Source organism: Oncorhynchus gorbuscha, linkage group LG11 (genome assembly GCF_021184085.1).
Source record: "Oncorhynchus gorbuscha isolate QuinsamMale2020 ecotype Even-year linkage group LG11, OgorEven_v1.0, whole genome shotgun sequence".
In the NCBI taxonomy this organism is placed as follows: Eukaryota; Metazoa; Chordata; class Actinopteri; order Salmoniformes; family Salmonidae; genus Oncorhynchus; species Oncorhynchus gorbuscha.
The window spans coordinates 27484352-27511830 of NC_060183.1; the positions used below are offsets into that span (position 1 = coordinate 27484352).

The 27479-nt window shown below is 43.2% G+C and overlaps 1 protein-coding gene across 1 annotated transcript in view; it reads left to right on the forward strand.

The window, feature by feature from the left end:
• Nucleotides 1–27479, forward strand: part of kcnh4b (potassium voltage-gated channel, subfamily H (eag-related), member 4b) — a 64458-nt gene that overhangs the window by 30151 nt on the left and 6828 nt on the right. Inside the window, exons 5-14 of the mRNA XM_046369211.1 lie at nucleotides 8129–8372; nucleotides 9624–9781; nucleotides 11681–11888; nucleotides 13329–13523; nucleotides 13719–13918; nucleotides 14343–14592; nucleotides 15386–15600; nucleotides 21217–21255; nucleotides 23771–24198; nucleotides 24834–24928. Coding sequence (XP_046225167.1) covers nucleotides 8129–8372; nucleotides 9624–9781; nucleotides 11681–11888; nucleotides 13329–13523; nucleotides 13719–13918; nucleotides 14343–14592; nucleotides 15386–15600; nucleotides 21217–21255; nucleotides 23771–24198; nucleotides 24834–24928 — 2032 coding nt within the window. The remainder of the gene's footprint in view (nucleotides 1–8128; nucleotides 8373–9623; nucleotides 9782–11680; nucleotides 11889–13328; nucleotides 13524–13718; nucleotides 13919–14342; nucleotides 14593–15385; nucleotides 15601–21216; nucleotides 21256–23770; nucleotides 24199–24833; nucleotides 24929–27479) is intronic.

Sequence of the window (27479 nt, forward strand, 5' to 3'; positions counted from 1 at the left end):
CATTCTCTCAACCAGCTTCACCTGGAATGCTTCTCCAACAGTCTTGAAGGAGTTCCCACATATGCTGAGAACTTGTTGGCTGCTTTTCCTTCACTCTGCGGTCCAACTCATTCCAAACCACCTCAAATGAGCTGATGTCGGGTGATTATGGAGGCCAGGTTATCTGATACAGCACTCCATCACTCTCCTTCTTGGTCAAATAGTCATTACACAGTCTGTAGGTGTGTTTTGGGTCATTGTCCTGTTGAAAAACAAATGATAGTCCCACCAAACGCAAATCAGATGGGATGGGGTATCGCTGCAGAATGCTGTGGTAGCCATGCTTGTTTAGTATGCCTTGAATTCTAAATAAATCACTGACAGTGTTACCAGCAAAGCACCCCCACACCATCACACCTCTATGCTTCAAGGTGGGAACCACATATGCGGAGATCATCTGTTCACCTAATCTGCGTCTCACAAAGACAGCGGTTGGAAGCAGAAATCTCAAATTTGGACTCATCAGACCAAAGGACAGATTTCCACCGGTCTAATATCCATTGATCATGTTTCTTGGCCCAAGCAAGTCTCTTCTTCTTATTGATGTCCTTTAGTAGTGGTTTCTTTGCAGCAATTCGACCACGAAGGCCTGATTCACACAGTCTCCTCTGAACAGTTGATGCTGAGATGTGTCTGTTACTTGAACTCTGAAGCATTTATTTGCTCTGCAATTTCTGAGTCTGGTAACTCTAATGAACATTTTCGCCCCAGCAGGTGTAACGCTTGGTCTTCCTTTCCTGTATCTGTCCTCATGAGAGCAAGTTTCATCATAGCGCTTGATGGTTTTTGCGACTGTACTTGAAGAAACTTTCAAAGTTCTTGAAATGTTCCAGATTGACTGACCTTCATGTCTTAATTAAAGTAATGATGGACAGTTTTTTCTCTTTGCTTATTTGAGCTGTTCTGGCCATCATATGGACTTCGTATTTTACCAAATAGGCTATCGTCTGTATACCAACCCTACCTTGTCACAGCACAACTGATTGGCTCAAACGCATTAAGGAGGTAAGAAATTCCACAAATGTACTTTTAACAAGGTACACATGTTAATTGAAATGCATTCCAGGTGACTACCTCATGAAGCTGGTTGAGAGAATGCCAAGAGTGTGCAAGCTGTCCTCAAGGCAAAGGGTGGCTACTTTGAAGAATCTCAAATATAAAATATATATTTTTAACACTTTTTTTTGTTACTACATGATTCCATATGTGTTATTTCATAGTTTTGATGTCTCCGCTACTATTCTACAATGTAGAAAATAGTAAAAACAAAGAAACCCCCTGGAATGAGTAGGTGTGTCCAAGACTGGTACTGTATATACAGTGCCTTCGGAAAGTATTCAGATCCCTTGACTTTTCCCACATTTTGTTATGCTATAGCCTTATTCTAAAATGGATTAAATAAATAAAAATCCTCAGCAATCTACACACAATACCCCGTAATGACAAAGGGAAAAGAGGTCGGTTGAGATGTTTGCAAATGTATTAAAAACAAAAAACCTTATTAACATAAGTATTCAGACTTTTTGCTATGAGACACGAAATTGAGCGAGGTGCATCCTGTTTCCATTGATCATCCTTGGGATGTTTTTACAATTTGATTGGAGTCCCCCTGTGGTAAATTAAATTGATTGGACATGATTTGGAAACACACACCCATCTATATAAGGTTCCACAGTTGACAGTGCATGTCAGAGCAAAAACCATGCCATGAGGTCGAAGGAATTGTCCGTAGAGCTCCAAGACAGGATCGTGTCAAGGCATTGAAGGTCCCCAAAGAACACATTGGTCTCAAGTTTCAAACCACCAAGACTCCTAGAGCTAGCCGCCTGGCCAAAATGAGACACCGGGGAGAAGGGCCTTGGTCAGGGAGGTGACCAAGAACCCATGGTCACTCTAACAGAGCTCTAGAGTTGATGGACAACCATCTCTGCAGCACTCCACCAATCTGGCCTTTATGGTAGAGTGGCCAGAAGGAAGCCACTCCTCAGTAAAAAGCACATAACAGCCTGCTTGGGGTTTGCCAAAAGGAACCTAAAGCCGCTCATGAGTAACAAGATTCTCTGGTCTGATGAAACCAAGATTGAACTTTGAATGCCAAGCGTCACGACTGAAGGAAACCTGGCACCGTCTATACGGTGAAGCATGCTGGAGGCAACATCATGCTGTGGGGATGTTTTTCAGTGACAGAGACTGAGAGACAAGTCAGGATCGAGGCAAAGTACGGAGAGATCCTTGATTAAAACCTGCTCCATAGCGCTCAGGACCTCTGACTGGGGGGCGAAGGTTCACCTTCCAACAGCACAACAACCTTAAGCACACAGACAAGACAACACAGGAGTGGCTTTGGGACAAGTGTCTCAGCCAAAGCTGGGACTTGAACCCAAATGAACATCTCTGGAAAGACCTGAATTAGCTGTGCAGCAACGCTCCCCATCCAACTTGACAGAGCTTGAGAGGATCTGAAGAGAAGAATGGGAGAAACTCCCCAAATACAGGTGTGCTAAGCTTGTAGCATCATACCTAACAAGACTCGAGGCTGTAATAGCTGCCAAAGATGCTTCAACAAAGTACTGAGTGAAGGGTCTGAATGCTTATATGAATGTGATACAGTGGGGCAAAAACATATTTAGTCAGCCACCAATTGTGCAAGTTCTCCCACTTAAAAAGATGAGAGAGGCCTGTAATTTCCATCATAGGTACACTTCAACTATGACAGACAAAACGAGAATAAAAAAAATCCAGAAAATCACATTGTAGGATTTTTAATGAATTTATTTGCAAATTATTGTGGAAAATAAGTATTTGGTCAATAACAAAAGTTTATCTCAATACTTTGTTATATACCCTTTGTTGGCAATGACAGAGGTGAAACATTTTCTGTAAGTCTTCACAAGGTTTTCATACACTGTTGCTGGTATTTTGGCCCATTCCTCCACGCAGATCTCCTCTAGAGCAGTGATGTTTTGGGGCTGTTTCTGGGCAACACGGACTTTCAACTCCCTCCAAAGATTGTCTATGGGGTCGAGATCTGGAGACTGGCTAGGCCACTCAACTATTTTTTATTTATTTTTTATTTCACCTTTATTTAACCAGGTAAGTTAGTTGAGAACAAGTTCTCATTTGCAACTGCAACCTAGCCAAGATAAAGCGTAGCAATTCGACACATACAACAACACAGAGTTACACATGGAATAAACAAAACATACAGTCAATAATACAGTAGAACAAAAGAAAACAAAAAGTCTATATACAGTAAGTGCAAATTAGGTAAGTTAAGGAAATAAATAGGCCATGGTGGCGAAGTAATTACAATATAGAAATTAAACACAGGAATGGTAGATCGACAGAAGATGAATGTGCAGGTAGAGATACTGGGGTGCAAAGGAGCAAAATAAATAAATACCAGTATGGGGATGAGGTAGGTAGATAGATGGGCTGTTTACAGATAGGCTAAGTACAGGTGCAGTGATCTGTAAACTGCTCTGACAGCTGGTGCTTAAAGCTCGTGAGGGAGATGTGAGTCTCCAGCTTCAGAGATTTTTGCAATTGATTCCAGTCATGGCCAGCAGAGAACTGGAAGGAAAGACGACCAAAGGAGGAATTGGCTTTTGGGGTGACCAGTGAGATATACCTGCTGGAGCGCGTGCTACGAGTGGGTGCTGCTATGCTGACAAGTGAGCTGAAATGAGGCGGGGCTTTACCTAGCAGAGACAGTAGATAACCTGTAGCCAGTGGGTTTGGCGACGAGTAATAAATTAGTCTAAAGAAGGACAGTTTTATTGCTTCTTTAATCAGAACAACACTTTTCAGCTGTGCTAACATAATTGCAAAAGGCTTTACTAATGATCAATTAGCCTTTTAAAATTATAAATTTGGATTAGCTAACACAGCGTGCCATTGGAATACATGAGTGATGGTTGCTGATAATGGGCCTCAGTACGCCTATGTAGATATTCCATAACAAAATCCACCGTTTCCAGCTACAATAGTCATTTACAACAACATTAACAAAGGCTGCACTGTATTTCTGATCAACTTGATGTTATATTAATGGACAAAAAAAGTGCTTTTCTTTCAAAAACAAGGACATTTCTAAGTGACCCCAAACTTTTGAACGGTAGTGTATGTCATTATCCCCCCCCCCCCCTCACCCTTTCATTTCTTCCCTGTTAGCAGTTGGTCGTGCTGTGAATAGCTCACTATTTGTAGCACCAGTCCAGGAAGACAGGAACACCTGTGTGTGAGAGAAGAGAGAACAGGCTGTTAAAGGATTGACGCTGTAACTTCAGAGAAAGTGTGGGATAACTGCAAAGCATCTCAGTGCCCTAAAATACACCATGATTACCCCCAATTCCTATATTTAGGCTGTTTGTTCAAGGGAGTTGGGAATAACTATCTATCTCAATCCGTCTTTCTGTGGGTTTTAAGGAGGCAAGGAATCGATTGTGTCAGGGTTGACTAACCCTCCTCCTGGAGAGTTACTGGGTGTTCAGGGTTTTGTTCCAGAACTACTCTATAAAACACCTGATTCAGCTAAGTATTTCTCATTTATGTCCTCTCGTTGCCTCGTCCACTCTCTTTTTCTATCTCCCTATGGGGTTGGGAGTGTGTAATTCTAGTCCCCCCTGGTTTATATAATCTACTGTAACCCAGTTTCCAATGAGTCCACCAGTCTTGACCTGCTTTTTATGTGAGCAGGTTGTTGTGGAGTGTTCAAGTGGGAGATGATGAAGCAACAATGTGGAGTTGGTCGTTGTAGAATGTATGCACACATGACTGTAAGTCGCTTTGGATAAAAGCGTCTGCTAAATGGCATATATTATTATTATTATTATACTACTGTGGTCAAATCTAACAGTAACCATGCTGTTATTTCAGCAATTTCAGCTGGTTTGGACCTTTACTCTGTGCTGTATCCTGCTCGAGAGAAAGTCTGCCTTTCTGTGTTACAAGGGAGATATAAACCCTGGTCGCTCACGAGAGAAACAAACGGGCTGACACTGATTTTGAAGTCACAGGCAGGGCTACCTGATCAAGAGACGATGGGAGACCATGATCTGTCTGTGTCATGGTTTGTTTTTCTCAGCTCAAAGCATGCTGGGGGATATACGCGTTATAGGGTTGCCTGGGTAAAGCTTGATGAAGTACAAAGATCAGCTGTTGCTGCAGGGAGATTTAGCAACACTTGGTGCCCGCAGCGGGCTTTTTCGCCTCTCATCAACACTAGGACGTGCTCTGTTGGCTGTCGGAAGGATGGATTGACCCGACCCCGGTGATGTAATGTGAGCCAAATTAAAAAAGAAGTCCCAGCGTTCGCTGACGTCCCTGACTCATTCGCTAAAAAAAAACATTAAATCAGCTTGGCTTTTCCTTGGATTTGCCTCAGTGCCATTCAGCTTCTTAATTGAAGTGGGGGAAACATCCCAGCAGTCGAAACAAGTGGGAAATAACACATGGTCATTGTAACTGTACAGTGTCCCTCTTTTCTTCTTCCCTTTATATTGCACATTTTCACAATCGAGAGGAGCCTGTCATTATGGGTCAAGAGGTGATGGTTTGGGGACAATTCCAACATTTACAACGCACGCACGCACCAGGGTTGGGGTCAATTCTGAATGGAGTTGCGAAGTGCCCTTTAATTTCAATTGAATTCTTGAATTTGAATTGACTACACCTCACAGGAAACAGCATTTTAATTAAAGGTAGAACTTCTATTCAATGAAAATTAAATGGGTAATGGCTATTCAAATGGCTATTATGTACTGTATGTAGACACATCCCTATACAAATGTAGATGTTGACACCATGTATATGTATAACATATGGTTGAAATATTACATGTTTTTACTCATTTGCCTAAACTTATAAATATTATTGTATATTTTTGTAGGTTGTCTATAATAATTCAAATTTCACTTACATATTAGAAAAAATTAATTTCCCAGAATGCATTAGATCAAATCAAAGACTCCAGAATGGAAGAGAACAATCTAACATCTCATCACAAAAAAATGTTTGACAGTTGACTTATAATCAAGTTCATATTTGAAATGGTATCTGTATATATTTTTTAATTATGTGACAGACGTTTTTTGTAAAATATATGTCAAAGGAATGTCTTTATTTCACATCTGTTGAATTTCTTTGAATTGCTGTGAATGAAATTATATTCAAATTCTGCTGCCTCTGAGGTGTGTCCAATGCAAATTTAAATTCTTGGGTTGAATTGAATTTAGATGAAGAAATTCCTAATTGATCCCAATTTTGGCACACACACACACACACACACACACACACACACACACACACACACACACACACACACACACACACACACACACACACACACACACACACACACACACACACACACACACACACACACACACACACACGGGTTTGTATAACTAATATTGTGGGGACACACAATTCAGTCCCATTCACAATCCTATTTTACCTAACCCTAAAACTAACCTTAGCTCCTAACCCTAACCTAATTATAACCCTAACACTAGTTCTAAGCTTAACCCTAAACCCCCTAGAAATAGCATTTGACCTTGTGGGGACTAGCAAAAGATACAAAATTAGGAATGTTATAATTACGCCACTCTCCTACTCTCCCTCCTTTTTTGTGTGACCACAATTCCCTCACTCCCCCAATTATTTCCCCACGTAAGGGCTATCCATCCCGAGGAGCCTCATTAAGAAGATTACACAGCAGCACAACGGTGCTCGCCGCCTCCCGGACACATACCAGGGAAATTACATTTCATACTTAATTACCCAGGCTGACCCCCCCCCCCCCCAAAAAAAAAAAAAAAAAAAAAAAAAAAAACAATACGCACATATTCCAGAAAGTAACAAATAAATGAAATTTTACGAAATATCTGAACAAGCAATGAAGTCATTGAACACTGGTCACTATAATAATGTATACATACTGTTTTACCCACTTTATAGGTATACACTGTTCTAGTCATGTTTCATCCTATAGAACTACTGCTGTACACACATTTTCCATTTATATACTGACCATACTGTCTACACACACGCTATATATATAAATATTATACTGTATAAATTGAATATATATAGTGTGTGTAGACAGTATGGACAGTATATAAATGGAAAAGGTGTGTACACACACTATATATATATTATACTGTATATACTGAATACATTATTATAGTGACCAGTGTTCAATGACTTTATGTACATAGGGCAAGAGGTCTCTACAGTGCAGGGTATAGTAGGCCAGCTAGTGATGACGGTTTAACAGTCGGATGGCCTGGAGATAGAAGCATTTCTCGGTCCCAGCTTGGATGCACCTGTACTGTCTCCACCTTCTAGATGATAGTGAGGTGAACAGGCTGTGGGTTGGGTGGTTGGAGTCCTTGATCCATTTAGCCTTTTCTGTTTCCCTTCACTCCTCTTTCATTTCTGTCCAAAGTAATAGCTTTACTTAATGTCTCCTCAACATTGTTATGGCTATAACGTCCAATAGTCAGATCTGCGCTGTCATTATGCCAACCCCGGATGGACACTCTGATTCGCTATGGTATTATAATATATCTCACCCATGATTAGCTTTCTCAATCAAAAATTCTAACGAGGGGGGAATGAATAAGTGCTATTTCAAATTTTTATGGCGAAGTTCAGTCGAATCGGCACTTCTCTCATTTGTCTTTAATGAGACGAGATGAGAAAAGTTGAGAAATACACTTGGGCGAGAAATAGCTGATGCTTTTTGAATGGGGGGGATGTTGAAGGAAGAGTTGAAATCATGCATGTCATTCTGATGCTGTGTGGCGTAGTTGGTCGTTTCCCCTTCATCGTCGCCTCACTTCCTCCCTCACAGGAAGTCATCTTGATCGGAGGACCTCGTTTTTTGATAGGGCACTGATGGACAAATGTGATACTTTTTGCATTCATGATGTGTAGCAGAAACAATGAGAAACGGAGGAACTTGAGAAACTGGCCCAAGTGGGTGACTGTTTTCCCTTCACACACAATCCCATTCATCCTTTAATCATTCTACCAACACATCTCTCTCTCCCGCTCTCTCTCTCGCTCTCTCTCTCCCCCTCAGAACATGTTTGAGAAGCCCTCATCCCTCCCGGAGTATAAGGTAGCGGCGGTGCAGAAGTCCCGCTTCATCCTGCTTCACTACAGCATATCCAAGGCATTATGGGACTGGATGATCCTCCTGGCCACCTTCTATGTGGCGGTCACCGTGCCCTACAACGTCTGCTTCACGCCTTACGACGAGCTGGACACGGCCGCCCGCGCCACCATCGTCAGCGACATCGCCGTGGAGATGCTCTTCATCCTGGGTGAGGAGATGGGCGGAGTAAGGGAATAGGAGGTAGGAGGTAGGTTGTAGGATGTAGGAAGTAAGGAATATGAAATGGGACGTGCCATCGCTGTTAACGACATTGTTGAGGAAATGCTCTTCCATCCTGGGTGAGGGAGTAAGGAAGTAAGGGAGAAAACGAAAGGAAAGGTATAGGAGATGGAAAGGTTGTAGAAGATAAGGAATAGGACGTTGGATGCTTCTCCATCAAAAACCACACAGTCATTGAGATGTTCTTATGAAATAAGGGGATAAGATCAAAGGATAGGAGGAGATAGGAGGTTTAGTTGTAGGAGATAAGGGATAGGAAATAGGAGCTGAAAGCAGCCACCTGCTCCACCAACATCAACGACATCACCATGGAGATACTCTATAGGCGGTAGGATATCTGGGATCTAGGGAATAGGAGGCAAGAGATTGGAAATAATCACGTCAGGATTTGGCTTAATTATGGTTTGCTGTTCTCTTAGTCTTAACTGTATTAACTGTTATGTCCAGTATATTCATCTGATCCAGTGTTTCTCCTGTAGTAGATACATTTCCAAGATAGATAGTATGTGTCCTGGTCAGACTAAGACCTTGGTTCAAATACATTCTTATTTAAGTATTTGTATTTTAAATACTTATTTTCTCTGTATTTAATTATTTTCAAATTATTTGGCTGGATTACTTCTATTTGAAGTTTTTAAAAGTATTTTCAAATGATTTCCTATAAATAATATTTGAAACTATTTTCAACAATTGTTTCCAAGTATATTTCAAATACCATAGGACCAAACAGACCTGGGTTCAAATGCATGGAATATTGAAATATGCGTATTTGGAAATACCCTTGTCTCTGTATTTTAGTATTTTCAAATACATACAAATACTTTCCAAGTGTATTTCCAATATTCAACTATTTTTAAGAAAAATATCCAAATACTTACTTTGAAATGAATGTGAAATGAATTGAAATACTTGAGTAGTATTTGAACCCAGGTCGGATGCTGGTCCTGAAAAACTTGGGTGTGCAGTCTTTTGCTCCAGCCAGAAACGACAACACCTCTTGGTGAGATATACGTTGAATTAGGTGCTGTCGTGCAGGGCTGGAGCAAAAGCATGCACAGGGTTTTCCCCAAGGGTTGGGTGACCACTATTCTACCATGACTGAAACATTTCTGTGACCACTAAGCAAACATTTAGCTATCTTGGAACCTCATCACTTATTTCATACCCACTCCATTCACAGACATCATCCTGAACTTCCGAACATCCTTTGTGAGCACGTCGGGTCAGGTGGTGTACGAGGCACGCTCCATTTGCATCCACTACGCCACCACCTGGTTCTTTGTTGACCTGGTGGCTGCACTGCCCTTTGACCTGCTCTATGCCTTCAACATCACCGTGGTGGGTATATGAGTTCGTATATTCACGTACACTATACTGTACCTATTCACATACAAATTCACTTCAAAGAATAAAAAAATGGCTTGGATAAATTCTAATTAATTTGGTTGGAGGCAAGTGAATTTCAGCAAGTGTAATTTATAATACCTTTGGTAAGTTGAAGGTGCCTACAGAGCAGTGGCGATTTTAGCATGTAAATCTTGGTGGGGTAAACTCCCCCCAATTTTTTTAGATGCATGCCAGCAAAGACACTACACAACACTAAACAATACATTAATTGCACTATTACGGCGACAAGTGGTGCCCACAAACCGTGCCCCAATACTGGCCTACATAAAGCGGTCTCAACAGCAGAGCTTTCTTTCCAGCACAATGGAGTGAATCCTTACCACTGCTACACCTGGCTATCAGCGGAGCCTTGTCTGGCAGCGAAACAGTTCATTCAGCCTCGTATACTGCCTTTTTCAAAAACATAGCTGATATGGATTAAACAAATGTGGTTGCTACTGATAATTGAGATGTACAAACTATGGCATAAGGGAACGATGAGCAGAGAAGAGCCATTCCGTAATTTCGATGAAGACATTAATGAACGAGCGTGGAGTAAGACGGACGTAGTCAATATAACGGTGTTCAGCACTTTTGAAATGTACAGCAACAGAATGCAGAACATGGTCTGCTTTTACAGTATTTTCCCTGTACACTAAGACAGAACGGTAGGATAAATAAAGGGGGCATATAAGCAGACAATGAAACCTCTTACAACATTAGATTATGAGATTTCTCATAAACAAGTTATAGGCTACATATGCAGCACCACAGAGTCAGAACAGTAACGTTAGGTGAAATTAAGAGGTGAAAATAGACCAAATCATTAGGGTGAGGCACATGGGCTACTATCAGCTTACTACACAACATACACTTAGTATTACTTTTTTAGCTACAGTATACATATCTCCCTGGCATATTACATAATTTATGCAGCAGCATACAATACATTTTTGGATTCACCTTGTGATGTGCTCACTGAAGTTGGCGCAGCAGTCCTTTGTGGGCAATTTTTTAAATCAAACTTTGTCATCAAAGTTTGGCATTCTCTGGATTTATAGTGGGAACTCAGGAAAAAAAATACACAGCCACTCCATTGAATAGCAGGCTACTGGTTGCTTTGCAATGCTTGCAGTTAGCCACTGATTCCTTCCAAACGACTCATTGTTGAGTTTGCGATTTTCAACTTGTTGTGTAATCTTTATGTTCAATGGCCGATGAGCACCGATAGTATATACACAGCTATTCTGAGTGATCACCTTCAACCTATGGTGAATAATTTTCTACCCTAATGGGAGTGGTCTCCTCCAAGACGACAATGTCCCCATCCACAGGGCATGAGTGGTCACTCAATGGTTTGATGAGCATGAAAACGATGTGAACCATATGCCATGGCCATCTCAGTCACCAGATATCAACCCAATTGAACACTTATGGGAGATTCTGGAGAGGCGTCTGAGACGGCGTTTTCCATCAACAAAACACCAAATTATGGAATTTCCCATGGAAGAATGGTGTCGCATCCCTCAAATAGAGTTCCAGACACTTGTAGAAGCTATTCCAAGGCTTATTGGAGCTGTTCTGGCAGCTCGTTTTCATAGTTTCCACATTTTGTTGTCATGAATGTTGCCTTAAATGTAAAAAATACATTTAATTTGGATTTCATTTAAATTATCTTCAACCTACTCCACACCAAGTGAATGTGGAAAACAATTATAATTAAAACAATTTAAATTACTTTTTCATTTCAATGATCTACACAACCTACTCCACTCTCTCAAAATTAGTCCCCCCCCAAAAAAGAAGAAAAATCTGTTCTTATCTTTATCCTGTCTTTCCTCTTGGTCCCAGACCTCCCTGGTCCACCTGCTGAAGACGGTTCGTTTGCTGCGGCTGTTGAGGCTTCTCCAGAAGCTGGACCGTTACTCCCAGTACAGTGCCATGGTGCTCACCCTGCTCATGTCCATGTTCGCCCTGCTGGCCCACTGGATGGCCTGCATCTGGTACATCATCGGACGCAAGGAGATGGAGAACAACGACCCTGACACCTGGGACATAGGTGAGTCTGGCTGGCTGAGTGAGGAAGGTGAGGGCCGAGTGGGTGGGTGGGTGAGATGGGTGACACACACAAATACCAGGGCCTGGGATGTACAGACATATTCACTTGTGTGCATGCACGCAATGCGCACCCACACATTGATCATACTCATCGATAGATGCACCAAATTTAAGTCTCCAACCCCATATGTGTGTGTGTGCGTGTAGGCATGCGTAAGTGTGTGTCTACGTGTGTGAACAAGTGTGTGTCAAAGGAAAGCATTACTGGGCCTTATTTATCCCTGGAGGACACAACCTCATTCCACCAGCTCCCTTAAGTCCATGCCAGCTTCCTGACTCTTGGTGTGCCCTGGCGGGGGTGGCAACCAGCGAGTGCCTTGCCAACGCCCCCATCACTCTAAGTCTTTGATGACAGACCACCTGAACAGTGACATAGGCAGTGTACCGCAACAGAAGATGTTCACGCTTGCTCTGTAATACGATACAAACAGCATTTATTTTACATTATTAGAGTAGAAGTGTCTCCTCTTGCGCATCCAGAACATCGCTCTTAAAGGCATGATCCATCCCCAAGAAATAAAAATCATGAAACTCCTATCAATTTCTTGTAAACCTATGTTCAGTGGTTAAAATAAAAATGCTCCCCGTGATTTAACTTCTAAGTGGTCCGTATTTGAAATCCGGAACTTGTGTCGGAAAGGGTCATACTACATGGTTCTTGTCACTGGCGATAGGGGATGACACACTATCACATTACATAACGCTTTTATAACAATTACCTGCACTCCCGATCGCCAAATCAGCCAATAGATGGTATGAGCATACTTGTCTAGAACACATCCATCCATTTATATCGTCATGACAAAGTAGATATTTCACTTAGATGTGCTCAATTTAAAACATGGTACCAAATTATTCAACTCAGCTTCTCTCTCAAGTACAATCTCACAATGTGCCCTGTGTCTTTGGGAAATGTGGGAAAGGGCCATTGTTGCATACTCTGCACTCGCTCTGACAAGTTGAACTCAGTGAGATATACCCTTAAATTGATAGTGCAGTTTGTTTAGGCAATTTTACAGCTCGCTAGATACTCCACATGCTGATTTTAACTTTAGTATTATTGTGTGTAGCTAAGTTTGCTAGCTAACTAGCTAGCCAGCCAAGAGAGAGAGCATTGCATTGTGGGTTTTGTAGTCGACCTGAGCTGCAACAGATTTCCACAACAATTTGTTTTATTATGTCGACAAAATGAAATATTTGTTCACAAAAAATTACGTTTTCTTTCTCCCCAGCCCAGTTGTCTTCCAGCACGACTTGTCTGAATTCTCAATGTTGATTCATATTTTATTTTAACCCTAAATTATACAAGTAAGCGTGGCTTGGAGTTATATGAATGCTGACCTTCAGACCTGGTCTCACCCCTACACCCCCTACCCTCCAGGTTGGCTCCATGAGCTGGGCAAGCGTTTGGAGACTCCATACGCCAACAGCACACTGGGCGGACCCTCAGTACGCAGCTCCTATATCGCTGCCCTCTACTTCACCCTCAGTAGCCTCACCAGCGTGGGCTTCGGCAATGTGTGTGCCAACACTGACGCTGAGAAGATCTTCTCTATCTGCACTATGCTCATAGGGGGTGAGTGTGGCACCCTGGTTTGGCGCTGCCACCCGGGCAAGCGGGCATGCCAGGTCCAGGCCCAAAGTTTGGATGCAGTTTGGCGTCTTTTCATTTGTAAGTCGCACTGTGGTTATGGGGATTTAAAATGTGTGCCTTGTTCCTCTGCATCTCCTCTCCTTTCCTCTCCTCTTCTCTTCTGTTCTCTCCCCCCAGCCCTGATGCATGCGGTGGTATTTGGTAACGTGACGGCCATTATCCAGCGGATGTACTCGCGGCGCTCCCTCTACCACACGCGCATGAAGGACTTGAAGGACTTCATCAGGGTTCACCGTCTTCCCCAGCAGCTCAAACAGCGAATGCTGGAGTACTTCCAGACCACCTGGTCCGTTAACAATGGCATCGATGCCAACGAGGTAAGGTCATACGACCATAATGCAACCACAATACAACAACAGAACGATGCATAAAACACACTGATCCAGCTCAGATTTATGCTATCTTATTGCATTGTGTATTTATTATGGATCCCCATTAGCTCATGCCAAGGCAGCAGCTACACTTCCTGGGGTGCAGCAAAAATTAAGACAGTAATATACATTATAATATATATATTTTTTTACATTAAAATACATTTTACAACTTTAAGTAAGTGTCCTCCAGCCACTACTCTATTACAACACACTATATGGTAGCCACATTGATAAGTTGACATGGTCCTTTTTACATTGGTCAAGTGCTCTCTCTCTCTTTTTCCTCTCTTTCCTGCTGGCTTTCCCTCTCTCTCCCTCACCGCTCCCTCTCTCTATATCTCTCTCTTCCTCTTTCTCTCCGTTCCAGCTCTTGCACGATTTCCCAGACGAGCTGCGGGCCGACATCGCCATGCACCTGAACAAGGACATCCTGCAGCTGCCCGTGTTCGAGGGGGCCAGCCGTGGCTGTCTGCGCTCGCTCTCCCTCCACATCAAGACCTCGTTCTGCGCCCCTGGCGAGTACTTGATCCGGCAGGGCGACGCGCTCCACGCTAACTACTTTGTCTGCTCGGGTTCCCTGGAGGTGCTCAAGGACAGCATGGTGCTGGCCATCCTAGGTTAGTATAGGGGTCAAAGGTCATTGTCATCTGTAGGTCATATGTGGGACCGAAGAGAGAGGGTGAAGTTCCCCTTAGGTACAGATCTAGGATCAGCTTCCCTTCCCCCAATTCAAACCTTAACCATTAGTGGGGAAAATGCTAAACTGACCAAAGATCAGTGTCTAGGAGCAACTTCACCCTACTCTGAAGAGAGACTAGCGGGGATGGAATATGATAAACATTTGATGGGCTTGATAGGACTTTCACCACCTTGCTTATACCATCGTTTCCTTAACCTCTCCTCGAGTATCCAGATCCACTCAATTGATCTATTATTCTTTTAGCACAGCTGATTTGACTGGTTAACTGCTCATCAAGTCCTTTATTAGTTTAATAACGTGTGCTAGTACTGGATTTGTTCAAAAGAGTAGAACTGGCTGGAGGAACTGGAACTGTCTGGAGGAACTAGAACTGGCTGGAGGAACTAGAACTGGCTGGAGGAACTAGAACTGGCTGGGGGTACTAGAACTGGCTGGGGGTACTAGAACTGGCTGGGGGTACTAGAACTGGCAGGGGGTACTAGAACTGGCTGGGGGTACTAGAACTGGCTGGAGGAACTAGAACTAGCTGGGGGTACTAGAACTGGCTGGGGGTACTAGAACTGGCTGGGGGTACTAGAACTGGCTGGAGGAACTAGAACTGGCTGGGGGTACCTATGGGGTAGAGGCTAGGGGGTTTCTGGACAGGGCCAATGATTCCTCAGCAGCACCAACATGTGCCGTACTATATGTTGCTGACTGGTTGGTTACAGGGAAGGGGGATCTGATTGGCTCCGACCTGCCGGGGACGGATCACGTGATCAAGACGAATGCGGACGTGAAGGCGCTGACCTACTGCGACCTGCAGTATATCAGTGTGCGGGCTCTAAGGGAGGTGCTGGAGTTCTACCCGGAGTACGCCAGCCTGTTCACTGCAGATATCCTCCACAACCTCACATACAACCTGAGAGAAGGCAGCGAGGCAGAGGTGAGATATACACACCTCCACTGCAACCTCTACCAAAACTCTAAAAACATTTGAATGAAAGAAGTTGATGCTATACTCATTTAAAATCGCAAATATACAACATTTTTAGAGGTGAATAAAGCAAACCATTACATAGGCTGTTTTTACACTAAAATGTCTTATGTCATTGTCACTCTCCTTGACGTTCCTTCTGCACAATTGATCAAGCCTCTCTTGATCAATCAAACTCGTTGACTTTATTGTCATGGCAATTCTATTTGTCAGTGCTACTGTTACGCATATCCTAGCCCCGCTCTACACATAACAGAGTGGGATAAACTTGTCCCTAGATGCTAATCTAACATCAGGTTTGTGGTTTTCGCCCCTAATGGATAAGGTTAGGGGTTGGGGAGAGAAGCTGATCCAAGATCTGTGCATAAGGGCATGTTCTACCCACAGCGGTCATTACCCCAGAACAAGTGACAGTTGCTTAATTCACACAAAGCAACAACAACAAAACATTTATTTAATGTGTGATTACTTTGGAAAGGCTGTAAACAGAGGAAAGTCTGGTGCTTTACTTGAAGGTGACCTACATAAGGACTTCATAACACATTCATAACCCATACATGCCACCTTCATAAACTGTTCATAAGAATTTCAGAAATGCTTTATATTTTTAGTATGTCTTGCAGTTGTTAACAGAAGTATTTACTAAATGTGTCTGTACAACATAAATGCAGTAGGTTTGAGTTATGACTGCTGGCATCAGCTCACAGACTCCCCTCAACCTCTTCCAAACAATAGAAGGGAATGGAGTTTTGTAAATCCCTTGTGGTTTGACAACATGGCGAATCAAATGACAGACGTGAAGAAATAGCTACTAGCTAAGCTTTTATCAGTCAAAGGCGTGTCATTTTTTACAAAGCCTTTGTATCGCCGCCTTGTCATATTTTTGATTATTTGAGGGTTTTCTTTTCTAGTCACGTTGCCGGCATTTCATCTCATTTCCTTTCATGTCTTCAGAAACGAGATTTGAGCGACGCTGATATTACATTTGTTCAAGCGTTCGGTTTAGATTCAAATGTATTCTTAATGTGTTTTTTTTGGGGGGGGGGGGGGGTGGAGGGGCAATTTGAGCATGGCGCACAAGAAGAAATTAAATGAAGGCATTTGGTTGAAATGAAATGATATTTGTTTCCCATTCATTTGGCAGCCTTGCACTGTCTGTCTTCAAACTGTGCGTCGAATTGCGGGCCCGCAAAGTGGTTTGTAATCAGGTTTTGGGTCTGAGCAATGCTCTAGTTCCCTCTCACCATCTGTTCGAAGTGGGCTCTGGCACGAGGCCAGGGGTGCAGGCTTCAACCTCGCACAGGCTGAAGGAGAACTCAGTGCTGAAAATCTGGATAACACTTTAATGAAGGGTATCATGCTTATTACAATGTCTTATAATAGTACTACACTGACCATAAGAGTCCATAATAGCAGTTATAAAAACTCTGTTATAGATACTTAACTTCCACACTGGTAGCCAGGCCCCTATCCACTGTCCACACACACACACACACACACACAAACACTCACAGACAATAGCCCCTATCCACTGTCCACACACACAAACACTCACAGACAATAGCCCCTATCCACTGTCCACACACACAAACACTCACAGACAATAGCCCCTATCCACTGTCCACACACACAAACACTCACAGACAATAGCCCCTATCCACTGTCCACACACACAAACACTCACAGACAATAGCCCCTATCCACTGTCCACACACACAAACACTCACAGACAATAGCCCCTATCCACTGTCCACACACACACACACTCACAGACAATAGCCCCTATCCACTGTCCACACACACAAACACTCACAGACAATAGCCCCTATCCACTGTCCACACACACAAACACTCACAGACAATAGCCCCTATCCACTGTCCACACACACAAACACTCACAGACAATAGCCCCTATCCACTGTCCACACACACAAACACTCACAGACAATAGCCCCTATCCACTGTCCACACACACAAACACTCACAGACAATAGCCCCTATCCACTGTCCACACACACAAACACTCACAGACAATAGCCCCTATCCACTGTCCACACACACAAACACTCACAGACAATAGCCCCTATCCACTGTCCACACACACAAACACTCACAGACAATAGCCCCTATCCACTGTCCACACACAAAACACTCACAGACAATAGCCCCTATCCACTGTCCACACACACAAACACTCACAGACAATAGCCCCTATCCACTGTCCACACACACAAACACTCACAGACAATAGCCCCTATCCACTGTCCACACACACAAACACTCACAGACAATAGCCCCTATCCACTGTCCACACACACAAAACAATAGCCCCTATCCACTGTCCACACACACAAACACTCACAGACAATAGCCCCTATCCACTGTCCACACACACAAACACTCACAGACAATAGCCCCTATCCACTGTCCACACACACAAACACTCACAGACAATAGCCCCTATCCACTGTCCACACACACAAACACTCACAGACAATAGCCCCTATCCACTGTCCACACACACAAACACTCACAGACAATAGCCCCTATCCACTGTCCACACACACAAACACTCACAGACAATAGCCCCTATCCACTGTCCACACACACAAACACTCACAGACAATAGCCCCTATCCACTGTCCACACACACAAACACTCACAGACAATAGCCCCTATCCACTGTCCACACACACAAACACTCACAGACAATAGCCCCTATCCACTGTCCACACACACAAACACTCACAGACAATAGCCCCTATCCACTGTCCACACACACAAACAATAGCCCCTATCCACTGTCCACACACACAAACACTCACAGACAATAGCCCCTATCCACTGTCCACACACACAAACACTCACAGACAATAGCCCCTATCCACTGTCCACACACACAAACACTCACAGACAATAGCCCCTATCCACTGTCCACACACACAAACACTCACAGACAATAGCCCCTATCCACTGTCCACACACACAAACACTCACAGACAATAGCCCCTATCCACTGTCCACACACACAAACACTCACAGACAATAGCCCCTATCCACTGTCCACACACACAAACACTCACAGACAATAGCCCCTATCCACTGTCCACACACACAAACACTCACAGACAATAGCCCCTATCCACTGTCCACACACACAAACACTCACAGACAATAGCCCCTATCCACTGTCCACACACACAAACACTCACAGACAATAGCCCCTATCCACTGTCCACACACACAAACACTCACAGACAATAGCCCCTATCCACTGTCCACACACACAAACACTCACAGACAATAGCCCCTATCCACTGTCCACACACACAAACACTCACAGACAATAGCCCCTATCCACTGTCCACACACACAAACACTCACAGACAATAGCCCCTATCCACTGTCCACACACACACACACTCACAGACAATAGCCCTATCCACTGTCCACACACACACACACTCACAGACAATAGCCCCTATCCACTGTCCACACACACAAACACTCACAGACAATAGCCCCTATCCACTGTCCACACACACAAACACTCACAGACAATAGCCCCTATCCACTGTCCACACACACAAACACTCACAGACAATAGCCCCTATCCACTGTCCACACACACAAACACTCACAGACAATAGCCCCTATCCACTGTCCACACACACAAACACTCACAGACAATAGCCCCTATCCACTGTCCACACACACAAACACTCACAGACAATAGCCCCTATCCACTGTCCACACACACAAACACTCACAGACAATAGCCCCTATCCACTGTCCACACACACAAACACTCACAGACAATAGCCCCTATCCACTGTCCACACACACAAACACTCACAGACAATAGCCCCTATCCACTGTCCACACACACAAACACTCACAGACAATAGCCCCTATCCACTGTCCACACACACAAACACTCACAGACAATAGCCCCTATCCACTGTCCACACACACAAACACTCACATACAATAGCCCCTATCCACTGTCCACACACACAAACACTCACATACAATAGCCCCTATCCACTGTCCACACACACAAACACTCACAGACAATAGCCCCTATCCACTGTCCACACACACAAACACTCACAGACAATAGCCCCTATCCACTGTCCACACACACAAACACTCACAGACAATAGCCCCTATCCAATGTCCACACACACAAACACTCACAGACAATAGCCCCTATCCACTGTCCACACACACAAACACTCACAGACAATAGCCCCTATCCACTGTCCACACACACAAACACTCACAGACAATAGCCCCTATCCACTGTCCACACACACAAACACTCACAGACAATAGCCCCTATCCACTGTCCACACACACAAACACTCACAGACAATAGCCCCTATCCACTGTCCACACACACAAACACTCACAGACAATAGCCCCTATCCACTGTCCACACACACAAACACTCACAGACAATAGCCCCTATCCACTGTCCACACAGCACTTTTACAGACAATAGCCCCATCACACACTCATAGCACACACATGACATACACACACACACACACACACACACACACACACACACACACACACACACACACACACACACACACACACACACACACACACACACACACACACACACACACACACACACACCACACTCTCTTTTGAGTTAAGAGATAACAATATTTGATTGAACTCTCTCTAAATCTATTTGCTATGTGGGCCACTGGCAGGACTTGAAATGCATAAGTTTACCCATTAGTTGATAACAATTAATGTCAGTAATGACATTCCCATTAGCTTCAGGGAGGCTGACTCCCTTTGGAAAACTTTTCCCCCAGTGTGATGAGCCCTTCTTTTTCCAGCAATAGCTCACCTATATTATACACACTGTTCAATATTGTTACCAAAGACTCGATGTTGTCACTGAAAAAAATCTAAGAAAAGAAGCCTGTTTATTGCATTTATTTTTATTGGCAGTAAGGGAGATCCTTGTATTTTCTCTAAGGAGGCTTACTGTCACTATCCTGAGCTCCCTGTGCCGTGTGTTATGATCAAAGAGAAAGCAAGGATTATGGTGGTGTGTATTGTACATACAAGAAACCGTACTGTCAGAGAGAAAACATGTATTCAGAATATGTGAAGATAGGCTTCGACAACAAAAAAAAGTTTCACGGTGTAAAGTTCATAGTTGAAGCCCGTAATTGCGATACATTGCTGGCAATTTCCCTCCATGGCAGCAGAGAGAAGAACTCTCTCTGGAATCCAGCTGCCATCCAATGCAGGACCAATTAACAGATTCAGTCTGCGTGGCAAAGATGCCATCCCTAGCAACATTTAGATAATGATCAAAGAAATAACATGGGGGCGGCTTAGGAAACAGGTTCATGTGATTTTATAAGACATAATATATCCCCAAAAGGAGGATTCGGAAAAGTGGACTACCTGAATGCATACAGGATGTGTTAAAGTGCGTGTGTGCAAATTGCTAAAAATGTCATACTATGAAAAAAATCAAATTGGTCTTCCTTATTTACAATCATTCCTCTTGTATTACTCTTTTCACAGGGCCTGACAAGGTTCTCAAGGTCGCCCAGGCTTCCACACGTGAGTGCCGTCCATGCAACTTCAATAATATTGCCTCCATGTAGTCTAACGGACCATTCTTTTCCCCATTCCACTCGCCAAAGTTCCCCATTCCACATAAACCTGCCTGTCACATGCCATTTCAAATGCACCCTTACTAGTTCATCCCACGACAGTTGAAGTCGGAAGTTCACATACACTTACCACTCCACACATTTCTTGTTAACAAACTATAGTTTTGGCAAGTCGGTTAGGACATCTACTTTGTGCATGACACAAGTCATTTTTCCAACAATTGTTTAGAGAAAGATTATTTAACTTGTAATTCACTGTATCACAATTCCAGTGGGTCAGAAGTTTACATACACTAAGTTGACTGTGCCTTTAAACAGCTTGGAAAATTCCAGAAAATTATGTCATGGCTTTAGAAGCTTCTGATAGGCTAATTGACATCATTTGAGTCAATTGGAGGTGTACCTGTGGATGTATTTCAAGGCCTAACTCAGTGCCTCTTTGCTTGACATCATGGGAAAATCAAAAGAAATCAGCCAAAACCTCTGGTTCATCCTTGGGAGCAGTTTCCAAACGCCTGAAGGTATCATATTCATCTGTACAAACAATAGTGCACAAGTATAAACACCATGGGACCATGCAGCCGTGTTACCACTCAGGAAGATTAACTTACTTTGGTGCGAAAAGTGCAAATCAATCTCAGAACAACAGCAAAGGACCTTCTGAAGATGCTGGGGGTAACAGGTACAAAATTGTCTATATCCACAGTAAAATGAGTCCTATATCGACATAACCTGAAAGGCCGCTGAGCAAGGAAGAAGCCAGTGCTTCAAAACCGCCATAAAAAAGCCAGACTACAGTTTCAAACTGCACATGTGGACAAAGATCGTACTTTTTGGAGAAATGTCCCCTGGTCTGATGAAACAAAAATAGAACTGTTTGGCCATAATGACCATCGTTATGTTGGGAGGAAAAAGGGGAAGCTTGCAAGCCGAAGAACACCATCCCAACTGTGAAGCACGGGGGTGGCAGCATCATGTTGTGAGGGTGCTTTGATGCAGGAGGGATTGGTGCGCTTCACAAAACAGATGGCATCATGAGATAGGAAAATGATGTGAATATATTGAAGGTATCAGTCAGGAAGTTAAAGTTTGGTTGCAAATGGGTCTTCCAAATGGACAATGACCCCCAAGCATACTTCCAAAGTTGTGGCAAAATATCTTAAGTACAACAAAGTCAAGGTATTGGAGTGGCCATCACAAAACACTGACCTCAATCCTATAGAAAATTTGTGGGCAGAACTGAAAAAGCGTGTGCCAGCAAGGAGGCCTACAAACCTGACTCAGTTACACCAGCTCTGCCAGAAGGAATGGGCCAAAATTCACCCAACTTATTGTGGGAAGCTTGTGGAAGGCTACCCAAGTTAAACAATTTAAAGGCAATGCTGCCAAATACTAATTGAGTGTATGTAAACTTCTGATCCACTGGGAATGTGATGAAAGAAATAAAAACTGAAAGAAATAATTCTCTTCTATTATTCTAACATTTCACTTTCTTAAAATAAAGTGGTGATCCTAACTGACATAAAACAGGGAATTTTTACTTGGATTAAATGTCAGGAATTGTGACAAACTGAGTTTAAAATGTATTTGGCTAAGGTGTATGTAAACTTCCGACTTCAACTGGATCTGTATAACATGGGTTTCTGTCATGACTTGATGATTGTAATCCAAACACACGTTTTCTGAAGTGTGTTTGGATTTGTAAAAAAAAATTCAGGGTCATGTTGCTATAACTTCTCTGTAGGGGTTAGCGCCAGCCCGTCGCCAGGGTCAGGTTCATTAGGCACCAAATGGAAGAAAGCGGACTGGAACAGAGAGGGACTACTTGGACAAATTTTTTGTTTCACGTTTACAAATGTTTCCCATTATACCCTAATGAATAAGACCCAGGACTTCCCCTGAAGGTTGGAACTCATTTGGAGCAGAGAAAACGGTTCACTCCCTGGAGTCAGATCGCTAACTGGGTCAATATCTCTGTTAATAATAAGCCTTATGGGCTTATGAATGTAGGTTTGGCTAATGTTTTTTTTTGACACCTCGCTTGCCCAATTGAATTCCCCTTCAGTGTCACATGTTTTTGTTTTATCATATAAAGATTCAGCAACAGCATCAACCTTGCAATTTCTCCTATCCACCCGTGGCTTGATAAAACTACATATGAATTCAATATAAAGAACATGAATCATATCATATAATCCCCAGCTTCTAATTGGTTTATTCAATTCCACTCATCCCTCTGTAAATGAGAACATGTTCTCAGCATGTTCATTAGGTGTGAAACGAAAGAAAAAGGACTAAAACAGTGAAAGGACTTTCTAGACTTATCCAATAAGCAAGTCTTATTTCCCCCCCTTTGCAAAAAAAAAAAAAAATCCATGTTGTATTCTAATGAACCCTGCTCAAATAAGGTTGAAATAAATATGAGAAATTGATACATTTTCTTTTTTTTCCCTGCCGCCCAGAACCGCCGAGGTTCCACAGAGCACAAGCTCCCGTCCATCATTGAGACAAAAGGAGGTCTCCATGACGACTCAGATGAGTACTACCACCTATCACCAGCGTCCCGCACCCGCCGCGCAAACCTCCTCTTGCCCAGCCTGAGCAGCCCCGTGCGCCGCACCTCCCTGGGCAACCTGCTGGGTGACGAGCTAAGGCAGTTCAATGCCCTGCGGCGCTGCCGTTCGCCCAATCTGAGCCGGGGAGGCCTACCCCGGGGCCACAGCCTGTCTTCCCCACAGCCGCTGCCGAAAAAGGAGCACAGTGTCCCAGTGGCAGCCCCTGCTAGTCCCCCTACCTCAGGGGAGTTGGGGGCAGGGAGTCAGGGCCGCAAGCCCTCCAAGCTGCTGATTCCCACTGTCAGCTATTTTGTACCGCCGGACCTCAGTCCAAGGTAAACCACACACACAGAGGCCCAAGTTTTGTTGGACTTTCACTTTATCGCTGTCTGAATATCCAAACTTGTGCACTAGGTAATATTAAGTTATGTACAGCATTGGCAAAGTGTATTAAGTAGTGTGCTAGTGTGGATACTGTGATATAGTCATTTTGTTTTGTAAAGAGTCATTCGCCAAGGCTAAACTAGACAAATTGCAGTAAAACATTTAAAACTTCAACCACATTTCCATCGTGCAATTGTAACTAAATAGCAATGTATACACTGTGTAATGAATGATATGGGATTGCATTTACAAGCTTCTACAATAGCATTTAAAGCCAATTTAATATCTCACCAGATCTCAAACCACTTTAGTAAAGCAATAAGATTATCTAATTTCATCCAACCCCTACCACACACCATCCATCCATATTCATAATGTATTGTCTGGTGTCTAGTGAGCCCCACATAAAGGCAATACTGTAATGTGGCCCATAAGGCTCCGATGTCCTCCGGCCCAGAGAGATTCAGCTCTATGGGCAGCTGCCAGTGGGGCTCCCATTGCGGCTCCTTGGGTCGTGTGGCGACGGATGATAATTTGATAATTGAAAGGGGCTCTACTGTTTCTGTTGCCCCCCCCCCCCTGCCAGGGTTGTCGACGGCATCGAGGACAATGGTCGCACGTTCCTCTTCAACATGGAGCACAGTGGGCCCAAGGCCAGCACCACGGGACGTCCCAGTGAAGGTAACGCTAAACCCGTCTTAAACCCTGCGTTGACCGCACCCTGACCGCACCCGCTGCGGGAGTCTCACCGGGGAGCCAGATGGCTTGAAGGTGAACGTGGGGTTCAAACTGGGGCAGACATCATGCTGTCCCATATCCAGAATATAAGTTAGAGAAATTAATATGACATCTCAGGTGTCTACAGAGGTAGTAAGGCAGTAAAGGACATATTGGGCAATGTAATTCAATCAAAACTAGTTTGGGCTTGTTACGGTTGATAGGTAAAATATATCCCCTATTTTCCTCTAATGCTGAACAAGGGTGAGTAGCCAAAAGCATGTGTTGTTTACGAACACACTAAGTAGCGTCACGTTAATAACATATATATTAGCTGAGGATTAATGACACATTGACAACGGGGCGACAGAAGGGTGTATCAAGGGGAGGATTCATGATATCCAAGCATGACCGATTTAGTTTTCACTTGTAATTAACCGATGTGTCTAAGCGACGAAATAGGCGCCCTTATTATTTTCGGTTCCACCAGGTCTTGTTTGTGACTATGTCACGCATTTTCACATCTGAGCGAAGGGCCCATCCTGCGGACAGACTCATCCCCTCAAACCCCAGAGGCAAGAGACAGTCCTCTGACATGGGAGTCCAAATACCAAACTATTTTCCCACTTTGTTTTACTCTATTATCGTTCTTGATTTTTCGTTCATTTTTAGGTTCATGATAAGCAGGCAGATATGGTTCACAGTTTTTTCAAATTTATATCGATGCATCATGGGGAATTTAAGGTCATAAGTATCAATGTAAACGGACTGGGGAGTGACATCAAGAGAAGTAAGGTCATAGCAAAGATGAAACGGGAGAGAGTTGACATACTATTCTGGCAGGAAACTCACTTATCCACACCTGAACACGAGAAACTCAAGAAAATGGGATATAGAAACACTTTTTTTTCTTACAAAATGGGTAGAAGGGGAGTTGCAATCTTGATCCCACATTCAGTTAATTTTGAGTTTACGTCAAAAATAAAAGACAAGGAGGGTAGATTTATACTGGATAAAAAGGAAGTTACATTATTTAATGTATACGCACCCCCAGGGAGTGACATGGTCTTCCACAGGAAGGTGTTTGATTTAATTGCCACAGAAGCCTCTGACACTCTTATCTGTGGAGGGGACTTTAACACAATTCTAAACTCAAAATTGGACAGCACAAACCAAAATAGGAAAATGAGCCTAGTTGCCAAAAAGATCAATAGGATACCTCGGGATCTAGGACTGCTCGATGTATGGCGTGAAACCCACAAGACCGATAAGGAATATACTTTTTACTCAGCCCGCCACACTGAATACTCCAGGTTAGACTACTTTTTTTAATGTACAGTGCAGATACACAGGCTTAAGAATTGTTGGATTGGGCAGAGAGACTTATCAGATCATAATGGAGTTTACCTAACTCTACACCTTGATAGCAAACCAATAAATACTATATGGAGACTTAATACAAGCATGCTGAATGATTCAGCATTCAAGGAATCAATAAAGACAGAATTGAACATCTATCTGGAGAATAATGATAATGGGGAAGTATCTCCTGCTATATTGTGGGATGCAGCTAAGGAGGTTATTAGAGGGAAGATCATAGCCACATCATCTCTCAAGAAAAAGTCTAAAGAAGGCCAGTTTTATTGCTTCTTTAATCAGAACAACAGTTTTCAGCTGTGCTAACATAATTGCAAAAGGGTTTAGGTTTTCTTTTTCCTTTTAAAATGATAAACTTGGATTAGCTAACGCAACGTGACATTGGAACACTGGAGTGATGGTTGCTGATAATACGATAATGTAGATATTCCATTAAAAATCAGCTGTTTCCTGCTACAATAGTCATTTACAACATTAACAATGTCTACACTGTATTTCTGATCAATATGATGTTAATGACAAAAAATGTGCTTTCCTTTGAAAAACAAGGACATTTCTAAGTGACCCTAACATTTTGAATGGTAGTAAACTCATCAAAAAAAGCAATGTCCCTTTTTCAGGACCCTTTCAAAGATAATTCATAAAAATCCAAATAACTTCACAGATCTTCATTGTAAACGGTTTAAACACAATTAATGAACATGCACCTGTGGAACGGTCGTTAAGACACTAACAGCTTACAGACGGTAGGCAATTAAGGTCACAGTTATTAAAACTTAGGAGGCCATTCTACTGACTGAAAAACACCAAAAGAAAGATGTCCAGGGTCCCTGCTCACCTGCGTGAACGTGCCTTAGGCATGCTCCAAGTAGGCATGAGGACTGCAGATGTGGCCAGGGCAATAAATTGCAATGTCCATACTGTGAGACACCAGCACTACAAGGATACAGGACGGACATCTGATCGTCCTCACAGTGGCAGACCACGTGTAACAACACCTGCACAGGATCGGTACATCCGAACATCACACCTGCGGGACAGGTACAGAATGACAACAACTGCCCGAGTTACACCAGGAACGCACAATCCCTCCATCAGTGGTCAGACTGTCCACAATAGGCTGAGAGCGGCTGGACTG